A 20,225-nucleotide genomic window follows, 5' to 3' on the forward strand; every position below is an offset into this window, starting at 1 on the left:
CATGCCTGATGTTTGCTTTCCAGCAGTTTGATTTCAAGGCATTGTTGTACGGTACGAATGATGTGTGACTACTTTTGTTCTCCTTCGGAAACCCAAGGTTTGTGGGGTGCATGGGGTGGCGGAGAGTCATCCGGGCATTTGGAGGCAGAGGTTGACCAGATGTTGGAGGAGTGGTGAGTGCAGCACAGGACAACACTCCCACTTTACGGCTCCTCAGAATTCCTTGTACTGCGAAACTCTTTACGTTTGATGTCTTTCATCAGTCATGCTCTGTACAATTGTTTCCCACACCACGGTACTGAGGTAATAGCTTGCTAGATTTTAATCATTTCTCCAAACAGAATCCTGTTGCGTTAACCTTTGTGTTTGCTTCCTAATATCATTAGTGATGACTGAAATAGATGTGAAATGAAGATGCTGACAGTGTAACTGCTGTTACTGCCTCCTGAGGTACAAGACTGCAGTCATCCATCTTCCCTTCACCTATTTTTTCACAGCTGGATAGGGCAGACATCAAAAGAGAGTGTTTCCAAAACAAGTTCAGAACAAACTGTCTTTGGTTTCTCTTTGTGAATGTGATGCTTGATTTGAAGGACTTTGGATAATTCATATCGTGACCAAGTCTCCTGCAAATTGGTTTCATTGCTTAGGAATATGATTAGATTAGATTCCCCACAGCCCAACCAGCCCACACCGACTCTCCGAAGAGTAACCCACCCAGACCCTTTTCCATCTGACTAATGCACCTAGCACCGTGGGCCATTTCACGTGGCCAGTTCACCTGACCTGCACATCTTTGGACTGTGGGAGGAAACTGGAGCAAACCCACACAGACACAGGTAGAATGTGCAAACTCCACACAGACAGTTGCCTGAGGCTGGAATCGAACCTGGGACCCAGGTGCTGTGAGGGAGCAGTGCTAACCACTGAGCCACCGTGCTGCCCCTAAATAGCTATGTACCATGGAATATGTACAAGTGTCCTGAATTTAACCTCAAACTGATTGGTTGCATGTCAATCCATTTCATATTTTAATGCTGAAGGTAAAGCCATTGTAATTTCGTTGTAGTATTTCAATGTACAGCAACCAGCTGCAGTACCAGTAGCTATTTGTTGTTGAAGGCAGCTAGTGCCTGAAAGGGTTAACTCACATCAAAGATGGACTCTGTCAATCAGGAGATAAAGGACGATTTCTGGGAAGAGCCAACCCGTCCTGTATCAGTTCAATACCAATCCAAAGTGTTTCTGTGGCTATAATGTGAACTTATTCTTTAGTTGAGCCTGATGTCTCTTAGCACCCTTCCTGTTTCTCCGATATAATGGACCACACCATTAAATAATACCTAACATGTGTTCATCAAGATGGAGCCTATCTTCTACTGAAGATGTTGTGTGGTCATCCATCCCCTCCTGCCGTATCAGTAGCTTAAACTAAGATCAGCAAGAAGGACTAGGCAAAAGTGGGTACTGCAGGTGCTGGAGATTAGAGTCAAGATTAGAGTAGCTTATCTTAGCCATAATATGAAAAAAGGCCCTTCGGCCCAACAAGTCCCCACCGAGTAACCCACCCAGACCCATTCCCAAACCATACATTTATCCTTGAGTAATGCACCAAACACTATGGGCAATTTAGCATGGCCAGTTCACCTAACCCACACATCTTTGGACTGTGGGTGGAAACCGGAGCACCCAGAGGAAACCCATGCAGGCACAGGGGAGAATGTCACCAGTGGCCAGAATCGAACCTAGGTCCCTCGTACTGTGCTAACCACTGAGCTGGAAAAGCATAGCAGGTCAGGCAGCATCCTAGGAGCAGGAGAATTGACGTTTCGGGTAAAAAAAACCCTTCTTCAGGCTTTGGGGGCATAAGGCCAGGGAAAATTGAACAGTTGAGAGGAGAACTGCCAAGCCAATGACATCTGCACATTGTCCATAGAATAGTTCTCTTAAAGGTACCTTTATCAATTAGTAACCTGTTAAACAGAATCCCCATGAAGAAGGAAAGAAGACAGGAATACAGAGAAGAACTGAAAGCTGCCTGGTTTTGAGATAGGAAATTTTGTATTGTAAATCTTAATCGGGAGTTTTATCAGTCTAGTATCATAGAAGGAGACATAAAAAATAGGTTAAAGGAAGGAGTTGTAAATAGTTGTTAGTTAATTATTCTCTGTTATAGTTTAAGAAATAAAGTTGTTAATTTTTATTTTAAATAGTTCTTGGCCTCTTGAATTTTCACAGATTACTGCAAGGGATAAATCTTTTCTGTGTTGGTGGTTTAAATTAAGCAGGAGAGTTTACCTTGTGTCAACATTGATATGCTAAAGCTGGTACAGAATATATGGGCTTTCTGACTCAAGCTACAGCCAAGACTAAGAGATCTAAATAGGTTCATTCAGAGGTCAATGAAAGTGAGTGAAGAAGGTGTTTGGTATGCTTGCCTTTCTTGGTTAGTGCATTGAGTGTAAGAGTTGGGGTCTCATGATGCGGCTGTTCAGTGCATTGGTTAGGTCACTTTTGGAATACTGGTCACCTTGCTATAGAAAAGATGTTGCTAAACATGAAAGGGTGCAGAAAATATTTGTAAGGATGTTGTCAGGATTGGAGGGTTTGAGCTACAGGGAGAGGCTGAATAGGCTGGGCTGGTTTCCCTGGAGTTTCGGAGGCTGAGGGGTGACCGTACAAAGGTTTATAAAATCATGAGGGACATGTTTACGGTAACTAGCCAAGATCTTTTTCCCAGGTTAGTGGAGTCCAAAACTAGAAGCTATAAATTTAATCTGAGAAGGGAAAGATATAAAAAGAACCTCACACAGAGGGTGGTGCGTGCATGGAATGAGCTACAATTACAACATTTAAAAGGCATCCAGATGGGTTTAGAGCAATATGGGCCAAGTGCTGGCAAATGGAACTAGGTTAATTTAGGTTATCTGGTCAGCATGGATGAATTGGACTGAAGGATCTGTTTCCATGTTGTGGATCTCTATGACTTTGTTGGAGGCACAGTTCCTACACTTGAAGGTTAGGACAGGTCAGATGATCAGATCAGAAAAATCTAGCTGGTTCTTATCCTCTTTACTTCCATCAGATTTCAAAAAGGTGATGAGTAGAGAGGGTAGGTATTATTGTGCCGTTCATGTAGCATGTGCACATTTCAAGCTGCAGCTTACAGCAAAAAGAGAAACTGCGAAAAATGTTAGCATAAATCAGTTAGTGGTTAGTTTTAGTTTGTTCCTGTATTCCTCTGTCCTCTCTCTCTTTAAGGTGAAGTTGACCTCTTTGACAATACTTCTAACCACCAGTCTGACACTCTCTTAAGGCTTGTCAAAGTTTGCTCAGTAACGTATACATGGATCATGTTGGGTCATTTTATATCGCTAAAGGTGCTACATTATTTATAAAATGCCATTCTCCTGTAATGTGTTATGAAAAGAACTAAGAACTGGATGGGATATTGAGAACAGCCATCATGTGTGCTACAACATTTTAGCAAGATGAGATTAAGAAGGGTAATCATTTGATAGCTCAAAACTTGAATGTTCCTGAAATAACTACAGTGCACGTTTTGTCAAGGCATTTTGTTTCTTGCACCCATCAGAACAATTTGGAAGAAATACCAGTGTTAAATGAAGACTGTTGGCCTCTAAGCAAAATTGAGTACTGGCCAGCTGTTTGATTGGAAGCATTGTCGATATTCAGCCTGATCCACCACCTCACTCAATGTTCACATGTCCGGCCATTGTAGTTGGGACTGTTGTCAATATTGTGGTCTTTAACAACAAGACTAATTGTAATGTAGAAATACCCCACACATATCACAAAACAATTTCATACAAATATGTAATTTCATGAAGCATATGTTCCAGGAATATAACTTTAAGTTTGGGAACTAAAAGGTTTCGATATTTGAAAACTGAAAGCTTCTGTTTTTGAGAAAATGACAAACAGACCTAAAGTAATTGCATCTCAAAAGATGACCTATGTTATATTGAAACGTAGAACATAGAAAATGGGAAACTGCATGTCAGTGAGGTCAGATGTCAATATGATGAGGATGTTAATGCATGCCAATATATGCAGTTCAGCCTCTTTCTGTTCAATCCCGTCTGACGTTTAACCTGCTTGGCTGGAAAATAGGACTGTTTGCTCCAGACATTTGTATAATCCCTGTAGGGTGGAAACAGGCCATTCAGTCCATCAAGTCCACACCGACCCTCTGAAGAGCATCCTACCCAGGCACCCCCAGCCCAGTAACCCTGCATTCCCCAAGGCAAATCCACCTAATCTACACATTCCTGGACCCTATAGCATGGTCAGTCAACCTACCCTGCACATCTTTGGACTGTGAGAGGAAACCTGTGCAGACACAGGGTAAACATGCAAACTCCTCACAGACAGTCCCCCAAGGCTGGAATCAAACCCAAGTGCCTGGCACTGTAAGACAGCAGTGCTAACCACTGAGCCACCATGCCACCCCGATATTGTCAACCTCTTCGCTGGCCATTTCATGTGATTCCTCCAACTTTCTCGCCATTGCTCATGTCGCTCAAGGGTTAGAAAGATTCCGTCCACTGCATAATCTGCTGGCAACATTCATCCCAGAATGCACACCTTCCAGAAAGGTTCAAGCCAAAAAACATGAGTTGATGGTTTGCTTGAATTGATTGAGTTTCAATGTCATTTGAGGAAATGGTAATTTCAGACTGTTTATCTTGCATTGGTTTCATGAACTTGGCACGACCCAGTCAAGTGCCCACTGCAGCTATATTCAGTCAGTGCTTCTTCTTCCCTTTTTAAATCACTTAGTCCATAAAGTGCTCAGATACTAAAATCACGTGATGGAAGTTGAAATTGTTAGCCCCTATCTTGCCACTATTGTGACAGTCTTTGGCGAAATAAAAGTGAATCCAAATATTTAAAAGTACAGGATTTATTTTTTAGCAAAGTGCAGAACAGCATTTGGCGTATCTTTCATTTTTAAATTCTGAATGGAAATGTGTGTTGCACCTTGTACATCAGAAGAGAGGAGAACTTTTGCTGGATTTTATTGAAAATTACTCTCTTTTTGCCACTTGGGGATGAATTATTCTGCTTTCTATTTTATTTCTCCCAGTAGCAGCAGATAATCTATTAGTAGGAGGAAAAGGATTTAATTAATTTTCCTTTTAGAGCAAAAAAAAATTACCTAGAAGAGAATGAGGGATTTGAACTTGCTCTTGTCAACCATACGCTCAGTGGAGTGAGGCCACTAACTTCGAATTGTATCCAGCCTTCCCAAATTATTAATGATTCTTTACAAGCTTTACAAACAAGTAAGAGAAGGCAGTTTTCAGGTTACAACCTTAGGGTTGATCAGGGATCCATGAGGGCTGCAAAAGACGCTGAGAGAGTGTCACAGCTTCTGTAACCGACAATGTCAGCATTATTTGATTGTGCTACAACACGTCCAGAACATCAGCCCTAGCAATTGTTGAACATGATTGCTTTAAATGAAGGTTGTCCTTGATTTAATGAATGCTTTTCAGGATTAATTAGTCCTCTTGATTGTTTTTCTTTTGGTTTAGGTTTCTGAACAATAATGGCTAAAGCATACGAATTCTTGTGGCAGAAACCTGTTCCAGCTTTTATGCAAGAGGGAGCTGTTTTTGAAATATACGAAGAGGTAAGTGACTATTAAAAACAAGTGCCTCTTTCTCACACAATGAGATTCCCATTTAAGCCACATCTTTCCATGACAGCCGTCTTAAACAGCAGTTCCCTTCTGATGGAGTTTGCCACAACAAAACTCCATTGCCTGCATTTTCTCCACACTGTTAGGCCAATGCATCGAAAGTACCCATTTGGACACAAAGCAGTGCCTCTATTTTGGTGTTTTGAGTTGCGTTTTGTTTAGCGCTAAACCTTCATTGTTCTGGTGGCCCAGTTACCTGAGAAAACTAAGCTCAGACTCAGGGTATCGCATTTCTTTGTGTCTGGCAAGGAAGCAGAAACGAGAGGTTGCTTGGTTTAACACAGTCATAAATTAGTTCTTCTTTGTAACCACACTTCTGATGTACGGGAAATCTGCTCCACCTGTTACTTGGGAGAAGAGGGGTGTGGGAAGTCATGTTAAATCACCGCATTAGACTCGAAAGATTTATTTTAGGAGGTAGTGCTTGGCGGAGCAGTCAAACAGAAGTCAAAATTAAAATTGATTACCAGCTAATTTGTCTGATGTTCATTGAGCTTATGATTGCTGCTTTGCCAAGGAGACTGATGTGCACCTAGAAGGATTCGGAGACGGTCTCCATACCAGCAGCTGTGAAATAGCACTGACTCTGGGTAAATGAGAAAATCAGTTCCTTGGAGGGATTGAAACTGGCAGTGAGGTCAGCTTCCATTTCTCTCTCACCCCGTTAACTGGGCCACAAGGGCCTCAGACATGAGCTTCTGGGTTTGTGGCTGCCCGATAGGCTCCTCTTTATGTGGAAGTCAGGATGCTGTTGTATAAAGAGTACACTAGTTGGGCTACTTCTGTTGGAGCTAGCCCAAGCTGCAGTTAGTGTAAGTGGTGGACTATTAGGAAAAGCAGGAGTGTTACGATATAATCTGGACCGCTGCAGCTCTGGGACTCCCCACGCCCATGACTCAGTTTGAAACCTCTGTCCAGTGAACCATATCGAGATGTTTACACTCCGCAGCTCACCCGCCCAAAGTAAAATCACCTCCAGTGTTCTCCAGGATCTTAAAGTGCACACTATGCTGTGCAAATAATTTGTTACACTTTTCACGTCAACACACCACCATTGTAAATAAAAAACAATAGCTGGGTCTTTATTGAGGTAGCAAGTTTTGGCCTCTGTATGGGGTTGGAGGAGGGTTGTGGTGTGGGGAAATATGTCTCAGGTAACATGACCAGCAAGTTTGCCTGTTGGTGATATATCAGTAACGTCACTGGACTAATATAGAACATAGAAAAGTACAGCATAGAACAGGACTTTCTGCCCAAGATGTGCCGAGAATTAATCCTAATTTAAATAAAATAACCTAACCTACACACTCCTCAATTCACTGCTGTCCATGTGCATGTCCAGCAGTCGCTTAAAGTCCTAATGACTCTGCTTCCACCACCACCGCTGGCAATGCATTCCATGCAATCACGACTCTCTGCGTAAAGAACCTACCTCTGACATCCCCCTCTATACCTTTCTCCTAATATCTTCAAACTATGACCCGTCACACCAGTCAATCCTGCCCTGGGGAAAGGTCTCTAGCTATTGACTCTATCCATGCCTCTCATTACCTTGTATACCTCGATCAGGTCACCTCTCTTCCTCCCTCTCTCCAAAGAGGAAAGTCTGAGCTTATTCAACTGTTCTTCATAAGTCAAGCCCTCCAGTCCAGGCAGCATCCTGGTAAACCTTCTTTACACCCTCTCCAAAGCCTCCGTATCTTTCCTATAGTAAGGCGACCAGAACTGGACACAGTATTCCAAGTGTGGGACTTGTAGAGCTGTAGCAAAACCTCGCGGCTCTTAAACTCAATCCCCCTATTAATGAAAGCCAAAACACCATATGTTTTCTTAACAACCCTATCTACTTGGATGGCAACTTTGAGGGATCTATGTACTTGAACACTCAGATCCCTCTGTTCCTCCACACTGCCAAGAATCCTGTCTTTAATCCTATATTCAGCATTCGAGTTCGACCTTCCAAAATGCATCACTTCACATTTATTCAGGTTGAACTCCATCTGCCATTTCTCAGCCCAGCTCTGCATCCTGTCTATGACGTGCTGCAGCCTGCAATAGCCCTCGATACTATCGACGACACCTCCGACCTTTGTGACATTGGCAAATTTACTAACCCATCCATCAACCTCCTCATCCAAGTAATTTATAAAAGCTACAAAGAGCAGAAGTCCAAGAACAGAACCCTGCGGGACAACAATCAACACTGACCTCCAGGCAGAATATTTTCCATATACAACCACTCTCTGCCTTCAGTCAGCCAATCAATTCTGAATCAAGATAGCCAAATCTCCCTGTATCCCATACCTCCTGACTTTATGAATGAGCCTATCATGGGGAACACTATCAAATGTCTTGCTGAAGTCCATATAAACCACATCTACTGCTCAACCTTTGTTGACTTGTGTCGTCACCTCTTCAAAGAACTCAATAAGATTTGTGAGGCATCTCCTACCCCTCACAAAGCCATAATCACTCTGTGCTTTTCCAAATAGTCATAAATCCTATCCTTCAGATTTTTTTCCAAAACTTTGCTGACCACAGGTGTAAGACTGACTGGTCTGTAATTGCCAGGGATTTCCCTATTACTCTTCTTGAAAAGGGGAACAACATTTGCCTCCTTCCTATTCTCCGGTATGACTCCTGTGGAGAGTGAGGAAGCAAAGATCTTTGCCAGTGGCTTAGCAACCTCCTTTCTCGCTTCCCGGAGTAACCTAGTATAAATCTGGTCTGGCCCTGGGGAATTATCAATCTTAATGTTTGCCAAAATGTCCAGCACATCAACTTCATAAATGCAGAAACCCAGGCCAATCTGCTGAGGACATGAGATTAAACCTCACAGTGACAGATGGCAAAGTCTGAATTCTGTAAAAATCTGTAACTACTGGTTATTGTGGCAAAACGTCAGTTAAGAAGGGACCCTTACCTGGTTGTGATGACACGTGACTCCAGAATGTAAGTCTTCATCTAATAAAGGAGCAGCGCTCCAAAAGCTAGTGCTTCAAAATAAACCTGTTGGACTATAACCTGCTGTTGTATGATTTTTTTTTAAACTTTGTCCACCCCAGTCCAACACCATCTCCTCCAAATCATCAACGTTTTCATAGTCATCATTAGACTCCTAATTCTAGATAGCAGATGGAATTCAAATTCCACCAACTCCCTTGGTAGGATTTGAACGAGGTCTCCAGAACATTACCAGGGTCTCTGAATTAATAGTCTAGTGATAGTACCACCCGGCCACACCTACCCCATTCCAATTATACGATTGTGGCTGATCTTGGGTTTCAACTCTACTTTCCAGCCTGCTGCCATACCCCTTAATTCCATAAGAGGATAATGTGTTTATGAAATGATGTTGTTGTGTTTCATTGGCTGTCTCTCCAATAGCTGAACGTAAAAGAGCCGGCTTCCATTCTGTCGTTGTCACCTTTTGTACCCCACATTAAAATGCATTCCATCAGAAAGCCAAACACCTTCCAACGCTGTGAGTTCTGCTTATTGAAGAAATTTAACAAGGTGAAAATGTCAAAAAATACGTCATGCAGCCTGTTCTCTAAGTCATGAACTTTGAGAGAAGATTGGCTTTTTAAAGGAGCAAAGGTCAAGCTTGTTTTTCCTTCGATAGGTGGGGAATGCTTGAAAGGAGGGTTACATCAGTTAACCAGCACAGAAGGAGGCCATTCAGCCCAAGCTACTCTTTATATCGCATTGGGGCCTCCTCGCATTCTACCTTATCCAACTCAGTATATACCCTCCCTTCTCCACTTGCTTACCTCACTTTCCTGAAAATGGATCTATACCATTCACTTCAATCAGTGTCTGTGGTAGTGACATCCTCATCACACTCTTCTGGTACAAACACAGGAACAAGGAGCAGTCTGGAACCTGCTGTACGATTCAATAAGGTCATGGTTAAGCTGACGGTCACCTCAAATCTACATTCCTGCCTTCCCCTGATATGCTTCTGCTCCGACTTGCTTCACAAGAATCTATCCTTCTCTACAGTCGGTTCTGCAATAAGGCGATAGTTCCGTTCTCGTGCAGTCCCAGGTTATAGGAAAATCGCATATTAGCAGCACCATTTGAACTAATGGAGCTGGAAACGCATGTAAAGCAATATGGCTTTAAAACTTCGCTCTTTAGAAATGGTGCCCCCAATTCGTCCCTCGTTTTTTAGTGAATTCGTGTTAGTGAGACGCGCATTAAAGCAGAACAACCTGTACTTTAAAATTATCCAAGGATTCTACTTCCACTGTCTTTTCAGGAAGAGACTCAGGAGCTAATTGAGAGAGCATATTTAACCTCATCTCCTTTTTAAATGGGCAACTTCTGATTTTTAAGTACCAGCCCCGAGTTCTAGATTTTCCCAGAACAGGAAACAAACTGTCAAGACCCTTCAAGATCTTGTAAGTTTCAGTCAAGTGACCTTTTACTCTTTTAAACTTCAGATACAAGCTCAGCCTGTTGGGGATGGTACAGTGGTTAGCACTGCTGCCTCACAGCACCAGGGGCACAGGTTCAATCCCTCCCTTGGGTGACTGTGTGGTGTTTGCACATTCTCCCCGTATCTGGCTGGGATTCCCCTAGGTGCTTTGGTTTCCTCCAACAGTCCAAAGATGTTCAGGTCAGGGTGGATTGGCTGTGAGGAATGCAGAATTACACTGATGGGGGTGGGTCTGTAGGGATGCTTTTCAGAGGATCTCAATGACTAACTTCCACACTGCAGCGGTTCTATGATTCTAAGTTGCAAATATTTACAGCAGTCAGACATGTTTGTCATGGATCATGGCTTTCCTCAAAACACAACCCACCTGTTGCAGGTATTACTTTGGTAAACCTTCTGTGAACTTCCAATGTATTTACACCTTTCCTTCATAAAGTGACCAATACCGTACACAGTAACCTAGGTGCTGTCTGAAGCATAACCTCCCTATTTTTTGTATTCATTTCACTTTGAAATAGATCATGATGTTGTGTAGGCTTTCCTAATTATTTGCTGTCCCTGCATTCTAACCTTTTGTGATTCATACACTGGGACATCCAAATCCCTCTGTATCTCAGACCTTTGAAATCCCTCACTACTGAGTTAATAGATTTTCTCTTCTTCCTACCAAAATGAACAACTTCACACTTTCCCACATTATAGGCATTTGCCAAATATTTGTCTACTCATTTAACATATTTACATTATGAGAATACAAAACAATGTCCTTTTTACAACTTACATTCTTACCTATCCTAAAATGATCATCAAAGTAGGCAACCACAACTTCCATTCCTTGCTCCAAGTAATTTATGTAAATTATTAACAGTTGAGATCCCAACACTAATTTCGGTGGCACACCACTTGTTACATCTTGTCAACTTTAAAAAGATCCATTTATTCATACTCTCTACTTCCTGTTAACCAGCCAATCTTCTATCAAAGCGAATAAGATACTCTCTACACAAGAACCTCCTTTATTGTCAAATGCCTTCTGGAAATCTAAAGTGAGCATATCCACCGATTCCGCAACATGAGTTACTTCCTCAAGAAATTCCAATAAATTTGTGAAGTACAATTTCCTTTTCAGAAAAACCACGTTGACTGTGCCTGATTACCTTGAATGCATCCAAATGACTTGCCATAACTTGTTTCGTAATAGCTTCTAACATTTTTCCTATAATAGATGTTAAAACTGACTTATTATTTCCTGCTTTATGTCTCCCTCTGTTAATAATAAGGAGCTACATTTACCATGTTGCAATCTAATGGGAAATTTCCTGAATCAAGGGAGCTTTGAAAAATTAAAACAAATGCATCAACTATCTCACTAGGCATTTCTTTTAAGACTCTAGGATGAAGTCCATTAAGGTCAGCGTAAAGAATTTCTTAATGTATTTGTTATCCACTTTCTTGGTGATGAACATATTTTGATAGCATTTCATTTTGCCCTTCCACGTTCTCTTTGTTTTGTAGTAGTGGTCAGTTAGTTCAGTTGGCTGGATTATTGGTTGCAGAGTGATGTAATAGCACGGGTTCAATTCCTTCATTGTCTGAGTTCACTGTGACAATGCTGCTTTCTCTGATGGAAGAATGGTACGATGATTTTACTCACAGCAGTTAGAAATGGACAGCAAATACTGGCCTTCTGCTGGCAATAATCACATCTCATTGAAAAGAGTAAAAACAAGGTGCTGAATGAGTTGATGTCTTTCTTACTTCTTACTTGGGAAATCTTAATATTATATCGCTATCTGGCTTCTTGAGAACTTCAGAAACCTCATGATTCCTGTAATTACATCTGCACCACTCCCCACCTCTTCCTCAACTACATTGATGACTGCATTGGCGCCACCTCGTGCTCCCGTGAGGAGATTGAGCAATTCATCAACTTCACCAACACATTCCACCTTGACCTTAAATTTACCTGGACCATCTCTGACACCTCCCTTCCTTTCCAGGACCTCTCCATCTCCATTAATGACGACCGACTTGACACTGACATTTTTTACAAGCCCACCGACTCCCACAGCTACCTGGATTACATCTCTTCCCACCCTATCTCCTGCAAAAATGCCATCCCATATTCCCAATTCCTCTGCCTCCACCGTATCTGCTCCCAGGAGGACCAGTTCCACCACAGAACACACCAGATGGCCTCCTTCTTTAGAGACCGCAATTTCCCTTCCCACATGGTTAAAGATGCCCTCCAATGCATCTCGTCCACATCCCGCACCTCCGCCCTCAGATCCCACCCCTCCAACCGTAACAAGGACAGAACCCCCCTGGTGCTCACCTTCCACCCTACAAACCTTCGCTTAAACCAAATCATCCGCCGACATTTCTGCCACCTCCAAACAGACCCACCACCAGGGATATATTTCACTCCCTGCCCCTTTCTGCCTTTTGCAAATACCGTTCCCTCCGTGACTACCTGGTCAGGTCCATGCACCCCCCTCAACCCATCCTCCTGTCCTGGCACCTTCCCCTGCCACCGCAGGAATTGCAAAACCTGCATCCTCACCTCCATCCAAGGCCCTAAAGGAGCCTTCCACATCGATCAAAGTTTTACCTGCACATTCACCAATATCATTTATTGTATCCGTTGCTCCCAATGCAGTCTCCTCTCCATTGGGGAGACTGGACGCCTCCTAGCAGAGCGATATAGGGAACATCTCTGGGACACCTGCACCAATCAGCCACACCGCCCTGTGGCCCAACTTTTCAACTCCCCCTCCCACTCTACTGAGGACATGGAGGCCCTGGGCCTTCTTCACTGCCACTACCTCACCATCCAATGCCTGGAGGAAGAACGCCTCATCTTCCGCCTCGGAACACTTCAACCCCAGGGCATCAATGTGGACTTCAACAGTTTCCTCATTTCCCCTTCCCCCACCTCACCCCAGTTCCAAACTTCCAGCTCAGCACCGAACCCATGACCTGTCCTACCAGCCTATCATCTTTTCCGCCTATCCACTCCACCCTCTTTTCTGACCTATCAGCTTCATCCCCACCCCCATCCACCCATTGTACCCTTTGCTACCTTCCCCCACCCTCCTCTCTGACCTATCACCTTCATCCCCTCTCCCACCCACCTATTGTACTCTATGCTACTTTCTCCCCACCCCCATCCTCCTCTCATTTATCTCTCCACCCTGCAGGCACTCTGCCTGTATTCCAGTTGAAGGGCTTTTGCTCGAAACATCGATTTTCCTGCTCCTCGGATGCTGCCTGAGCTGATGTGCTTTTGCAGCACCACTCTCCTCCAGAATCTGGTTTCCAGCATCTGCAGTCATTGTTTTTATGTGTATCATCAACAGTCAGATCCTCATCATCATATACAATTGAATCTGGAGAGATAAAACCTACTTTATTCAGGTTGAACTTAACGCAATTCTCCTAAAGAATGATTTTGTTTTAAATATGGTGGCGAGTTTCCTTCATGAACTGCTATAGTCTGTGACTGTCTTTGTTTAAATCTGTTGTTGATACAATGGAGTGGTTTGCTTGGCCACTTCAGAGGGCAGTTAAGAGTTAACCATGTTGTGAAGAGTCTGGAGTTGCATGTAGGCCAGACCAGGGAACGACTGCAGATTTCCCTTCATGAGATGCATCAGTGAGTTGTTTCTTTTCTGATCATCTCTTCGTTTCAACGTCCCTAGTGCTGACTTCTTTTTCCAGGTTTATTTAGTAGACTTCATTCAAATCATGATTTTTCTTTATTTGTTCCTGGGATACAGACATCACTTGGGTAGGCCAGGTGACCAGTTATACCGAGTGCCACATTGTTGTGGGTCTGGAGTCAGATGTAGACCAGACCATGGAAGGACAGCAGATTTCCTTCCATAAAAGATGTGACAGAATCAGATGAGTTTTTACAACAATCGATATGATTGCCATGAGGTTTTCTAAATTCCAAATTTCAGTTTCTTTGCAGAACGTTGGCCTGCCACTCTCTTGCTTGTTGTCCAGTGACATTGCTGCTATGCACTGCCTCTCACTGTTGTGATGGGATTTTACCTCCACTCATATATTTTTGATTGGGTACATCACAGGTTTAATAAATCCAGGCCTCTGGATTACTAATCCAGTTACATAAGCACTCTGCCATATTTCATAATTGTTACCTTCAGAGATAACATATCAAACAGAAATTATGTTTCTCAGTGCATTCTGGATACCTAGCCCACCCCACCCCAGCCATGAAGAAAGGTATATATTGAAAGTGCACTTACTAGATGACTCCAAAATGCATGTTGACACTAAAGGGTTAGACAGAATCAATATTGACCCAATTATGCAGGAATTGATGTGGATTAAACAAATCATCAGTCCTGGCTCAAGGCCAGTGTGGTTAGCAGTGAATGCAAATTCTGAGGTAACTGTAGCACAATTGCATGTCACGCTCACAAAGGCAAAGCTTTCCAACCCCAGCATGCAAAGCTGCAGTCATTGAAACGCAAGATAAATCTGGAACCAACCTTGCCTGTCTTAGGGTTTTGTGTGTCAGTGTTAAAAAGAAATCCATCTATTATTGCAATAAGGTGGGAAAAAAAATACAAATCCAAAAGCTGAAGAAAACTTACTTTACAGAATGTAAAGCATTGGATTTGGGAACTAAAATATTGAGAGGGTTAATAGGCAGATTGAACAGACTGGCAGAGACTCAAACACAACTATCTAGAGTGTATCTAATCAAGTATGCTGAGCCATAAAAGGGAAATTTTAATGAATGGAGTTTGTGACTCCAGCCTCTGCACCTTGACCTTGTGCTTGGGATAAGGGACAGAAATAACTGGTTTACCCACACACACACAGTGGAGATTTTCACATTGCCCCTTGGTCAGTATGAGGTTTCTGCAGCAATACAGCCAATGAAGCAATAGCAATTTAGCCTGTTTGACTGGGGAACTGTGGACTCTATTTTAAGAGTGGCTAAATATAGCTGAAATGCCATGAGTCATTATTATTTTTTAAGAAGTTGAAAAAAAATATGTAATCTATAATACCCAGCCCTTGAAGGCAATGTTAAGAAAAGGATAGCATTCAACAATTGAGGATACAACAAAGTCAGAGAGATGCATCCGCAAACCACTGCCTGAAAACATTTTTTAAAAAAACACTGAAATAGCATTTCGTAAATGTGTTGGAAAAACCCACTCCTGTGACCCACCAAAAAAAAAATCAATGCCTTAATGAGGCACTAACTCATTACAGAGTAAAGTTTTATCCAATGCTTTCGGTTCAGAGATTTCTGTGTGCGCTTGAATTCCCAACTGCACCTCCCAGAGCACAAAGCGCTCTGCCAGAAGCACTAATGTTGAAAATGTATTCCTATATTAATGTTGCAAGATACCAATTAATCAGGTGACAACTCATTATTAAATTTTGCCATCTTTTTTTCACTAGACTGCAGTTATTAGGGACAAAACTATCGCCCCAGTAGTGGTGATTGGCAATTAACTGGACATGCGGGGGCAACCAAACTTGGGGCTTGTTGCCATGTTTTCAGTCATGGCTGTGCATTGCCACAGGGTGGCCAGGTTCATTCAAGGTTAGCATCCTTTTACAACCGGCCTGCAGCTCTTCAACATATAGTCACTGTGAGAGAACCCAGCAGCCAAATAGTGCACAGCAAACTCCCACCCAACAGCAGTGTGGTAAAGGCCAGATCATTCTGTTGTATTTTCGCTGTTGTAAAGTGAAAGGTGGGTAAATGTCCCCTGACTAACCTTGACCAATTTGCAGTGACCCTTTTCAACTCAAGTGTGTTCTGCATTGGGAATGTCAAAAGGAGGACGAGAATCAGGGGAAGCTCCAAAACAACTTTATTGGACACTTTGTCAACAACTAGTGATGTTTATCAGACCCTTCTATAGTACTTTAATTAAATTCTCTCAATCGCTTCTTCAATAAAATTCTCTCAGAAAACAGTCTCAAATCAACACTAGCTATCTATTTGAGCCATATAAGATAATCAGAGGGTTAGATAGGGTGGACAGTGAGAGTCTTTTTCTTCTGATGGTGATGGCTAGCACGAGGGGACATAGCTTTAAATTGAGGAATGATAGATATAGGACAGATGTCAGAAGTAGGTTCTTTACACAGAGAGTAGTAGGGACATGGAACACCCTGCCTGCAACAGTTGTAGACTCGCCAACTTTAAGGGCATTTAAATGGTCATTGGAGAGGCATATGGACGAGAATGGAATAGTGTAAGTTAGATGGGCTTCAAATTGGTTTCACAGGTTAGCGCAACATCAAGCGCCAAAGGACCTGTACTACGCTGTAACTTGTAGATTAGATTAGATTCTCTACAGTGTGGAAACAGGCCCTTCAGCCCAACAAGTCCACACCGACCCTGCGAAGAGTAACCCACCCAGACCCATTTCCTTCTGACTAATGCACCGAACACTATAGGCAATTTAACATGGCCAATTTAACCTGACCTGCACATCTTTGGACTGTTGGAGGAAACCAGAAGACCCGGAGGAAACCCACATTCTATGTTCTACCCACTCTGACACGTGCTTATGACGTTTCACTATGCCCTATCCACAGGTAGAACATAGAACAGTACAGTGCAGTACAAACCCTTCGGCCCTCGATGTTACACCAACCTGTGAAACCAATCTGAAGCCCATCTAACCTAACCTGCACCATTCCATTATTCCAAGATCCCTTCCGCTGTATTTCAACTGTTTGTGTGAAAAGGCTCGTAATCCCAATTCCTCAGTCTTTGAGGGATGGCCGATGTTTCAGGATCAGCAGTCTTCGATTCAGGCGTCCCCTTTCACCTCGGGCTGGTTTTGGATTTTGGGTCACCTCACTGAGGTTGTCTCTGTTAAGACGTCGTTGAAGATGGTTTAAAACACAGAGCTGCTGAGGCTTCAGGTTACCCCTCTATCTTTCTCATCAAGCTCTTCTCTGTGGCCTGTGTCCAACACTAGTGTCAGACAGGGGCAGGAAAATACAATGGGGTGACTCCATTCCATATCCGGAGTGCCCAGAGCATGTTTTCTTTTACCCTTCAGCTGTTAAGTGCTGTACCCCAGGCCTCTGACTGAACTGGGTGCCACCAAGTCTACATGGCATTCTTTGAACAGAGCAGGAGATGGGAACAGTGGTTCGTTCTGAAACAATGTGGCCATGAGCACCTGACCGTGCAGTTCTAGGTCTGTCAGGTTTCGACAGGACGTGGATTGTCCAAGGCCAGACTGCGTGAACACTCTCCGTTCCAGCTCTGCAGTTTGCAGATTGTGGAGGCTGGCGAGGTTTAAGGTCATGCAAAAATGTCAATATTTCTGTAGCAATCCTGGAGGTCATAGGCCACCTGACCAAACTGTGACTTTGATTAAGGGTTTGATACTGGGGATAACAGCTGTGCTCTGTGTCATGGAATCTTTCACATTGACCCCCTACCAACCCCCATCACAGGCAGGTGGATCCTCAGTATAACCCCTGACAGCCCCTGTAGCAGTGTGTCAATCCATCAATACCACACGGGAATGAAACATAGGAATGTACGAATTAGGAGCGGGAATAGACATGTTACACCATTTACCATGATCATGGCTGATCTTATCCTGGCCTCAACTCCACCCTCCTGCTGGTCCCCATTGCCTTTTATTCCTCTTTTCATCAGAAAGGTATCATTTCTTTCTTGAATCTGTTGATTGATTCTGCCCACACTGCAGTTTGGGGCAGTGATTTACACAGATCCCTCCGAGAGAAGTAGTTTCCCCACATCTCAGTTTTCACCCTACCTTCTCTCACACGAGATCGATGGCCTCTTATCCATGACTGTCCCACAAAGGGGAGCATCGGTTCAACATCTATCTTATCAATGCCCTTTATCATGTTATATACCTCAATCAGATCCCCCTCTTTCTATTGAACTCCAGCAAGTACAAACCCAAACGCCTTAACCACTCCTTGTATGACAGCCCTTTCACCCCAGGAACCAATCTGGTGAACCTCCCTTGAACTGCCTCCAGTGCTACCACAAGAGAAAGTGAGGACTGCAGACGCTGGAGATCAGAGCTGAAAATGTGTTGCTGGAAAAGCGCAGCAGGTCAGGCAGCATCCAAGGAGCAAGAGAATCGACGTTTCGGACATGAGCCCTTCTTTCTGAAGAAGGGCTCATGCCCGAAACGTCGATTCTCCTGCTCCTTGGATGCTGCCTGACCTGCTGCGCTTTTCCAGCAACACATTCTCAGCTCCAGTGCTACCACATCCTTCCTCAAGTAAGGAGACGAAAACTGGTCACAATACTCATAGATGTGGTCTCACCAACAACCTATATAATTGAAACATAATTTCTTTACTTTCATAATCTAGTCCTTTTGAAATAAATGCCAGGATTCCAATTGCCTTTCTGTTAAGTGCTGCACCTGCATGTTCACTTTGATATTTGCACTTGCTCCCTGGCATGGAGCTTGTATTCACGAGCTTATGAAACCACAGCTAACATGCACGTCGTTGATCATCGTTTTGAGGAGCCCATTGGGAGAGGTCGCTTGTGCTCCAGCCATGCTGGAAATTCAGTTAGCTGCACAAAGTTGAGAGAAGGCATGGGGATGTGTGGCGTGGGGAGGTCTTTTAGGACATGAAACAGCACAGACAGTGCCAAGCCTGCGAGCTCAATACAATCAAATGCCCTTTAGTGGGATATGGTAGGTGTGCTTGGCCAAGTCATTCAGTACTAAATATTCCAACGCCTGAGATGTGAAAGGGAGAACCTGGGGGCCCACAGATGGGAAGGGGAAACTATGGGTTTACTTGCTGCTGCCCAAAAACAGAGATGAAGGAAGTGGCAGAGAAAAGTGCCCCGAGTCAACATATCTCAACACCAAGAAGCAAATGTAAAATTTGGCAGAAAACAACAAATGCTGGAGATCACAGAGGGTCAGGCAGCATCTATGAGGAAGGAGCAAGCTAACATTTCGAGTCAGTGGGACGGCACGGTGGTTCAGTGGTTAGCACTCTACTTCAGAACGTCAGGGACCCGGGTTCAATTCCCACCATGGGTGCCTGTCTCTGTGGAGTTTGCACATTCTCCCTGTATCTGTGTGAGTTTCCTCCAGGTGCTCCAGTTTCCTCCCACAATCCAAAGGTGTGCAGGTCAGGTGAGTTGGCTATGCTAAATTGCCCGTGTTAGGTGCATCAGTCAAGGGTAAATATAGGATAGGGGAATGGGTCTGGGTGGGTTCCTTGGAGGATTGGTGTAGACTTGTTGGCCTGAAGGGCCTGTTTCCATACTGTGGGGAATGTAATCTAACTGGGGTATGCTTTCCTTTATTGGTCAGAGTATTTAGTACAGGATACTAAACAGGAGTTGGGTGGTCATGTTGCGGCTGTACAGGACATTGGTTAGGCTACTGTTGGAATATTGCATGCAATTCTGGTCTCCTTCCTATCAGAAAGATGTTGTGAAACTTGAAAGGGTTCAGAAAAGATTTACAAGAATGTTGCCAGGGTTGGAAGATGTGAGCTACAGGGAGAGGCTGAACAGGCTGGGGCTGTTTTCCCTGGAGCATCGGAGGCTGAGGGGTGACCTTAGAGAGGTTTACAAAATTATGAGGGGCATGGATAGGATAAATAGACAAAGTCTTTTCCCTGGGATCGGGAAGTCCAGAACTAGAGGGCATAGGTTTAGGGTGAGAGGGAAAAGATATAAATGAGACGTAAGGGGCAACATTTTCACACAGAGGGTGGTACGTGTATGGAATGAGCTGCCAGAGGATGTGGTGGAGGCTGGTACAATTGCAACATTTAAGAGGCATTTGGATGAGTATATGATTAGGAAGGGTTTGGAGGGATATGGGCCAGATGCTGGCAGGTGGGACTATATTGGGTTGGGATATCTGGTCAGCATGGACGGGTTGGCCGAAGGGTCTGTTTCCACGCTGTATATCTCTATGACTCTATGGCTCTTCATCAGAGCTGATGTGAAGTGTGGGAGATGGGGACAGCACTTATGCTATAGTGGAGGGGAGGAGTTGGAGTGCAGGG

The 20,225-nt window shown here is 43.6% G+C and overlaps 1 protein-coding gene across 10 annotated transcripts in view; it reads left to right on the forward strand.

The window, feature by feature from the left end:
* LOC132819886 (1-phosphatidylinositol 4,5-bisphosphate phosphodiesterase beta-4) overlaps positions 1–20,225 on the forward strand; it is a 532,815-nt gene that overhangs the window by 288,479 nt on the left and 224,111 nt on the right. For 8 of the 10 annotated variants that reach the window (XM_060831826.1, XM_060831835.1, XM_060831830.1 and 5 more), the window contains one exon: positions 5,562–5,659. In XM_060831826.1, coding sequence (XP_060687809.1) covers positions 5,576–5,659 — 84 coding nt within the window. In that variant the 5' untranslated portion in view covers positions 5,562–5,575. Of the gene's footprint in view, positions 1–32; positions 52–114; positions 304–5,561; positions 5,660–20,225 lie in introns of those variants that run through there. The other 2 variants (XM_060831834.1, XM_060831833.1) reach the window with 2 other exon arrangements.

The sequence above is a fragment of the Hemiscyllium ocellatum genome, chromosome 10 (genome assembly GCF_020745735.1).
Source record: "Hemiscyllium ocellatum isolate sHemOce1 chromosome 10, sHemOce1.pat.X.cur, whole genome shotgun sequence".
In the NCBI taxonomy this organism is placed as follows: Eukaryota; Metazoa; Chordata; class Chondrichthyes; order Orectolobiformes; family Hemiscylliidae; genus Hemiscyllium; species Hemiscyllium ocellatum.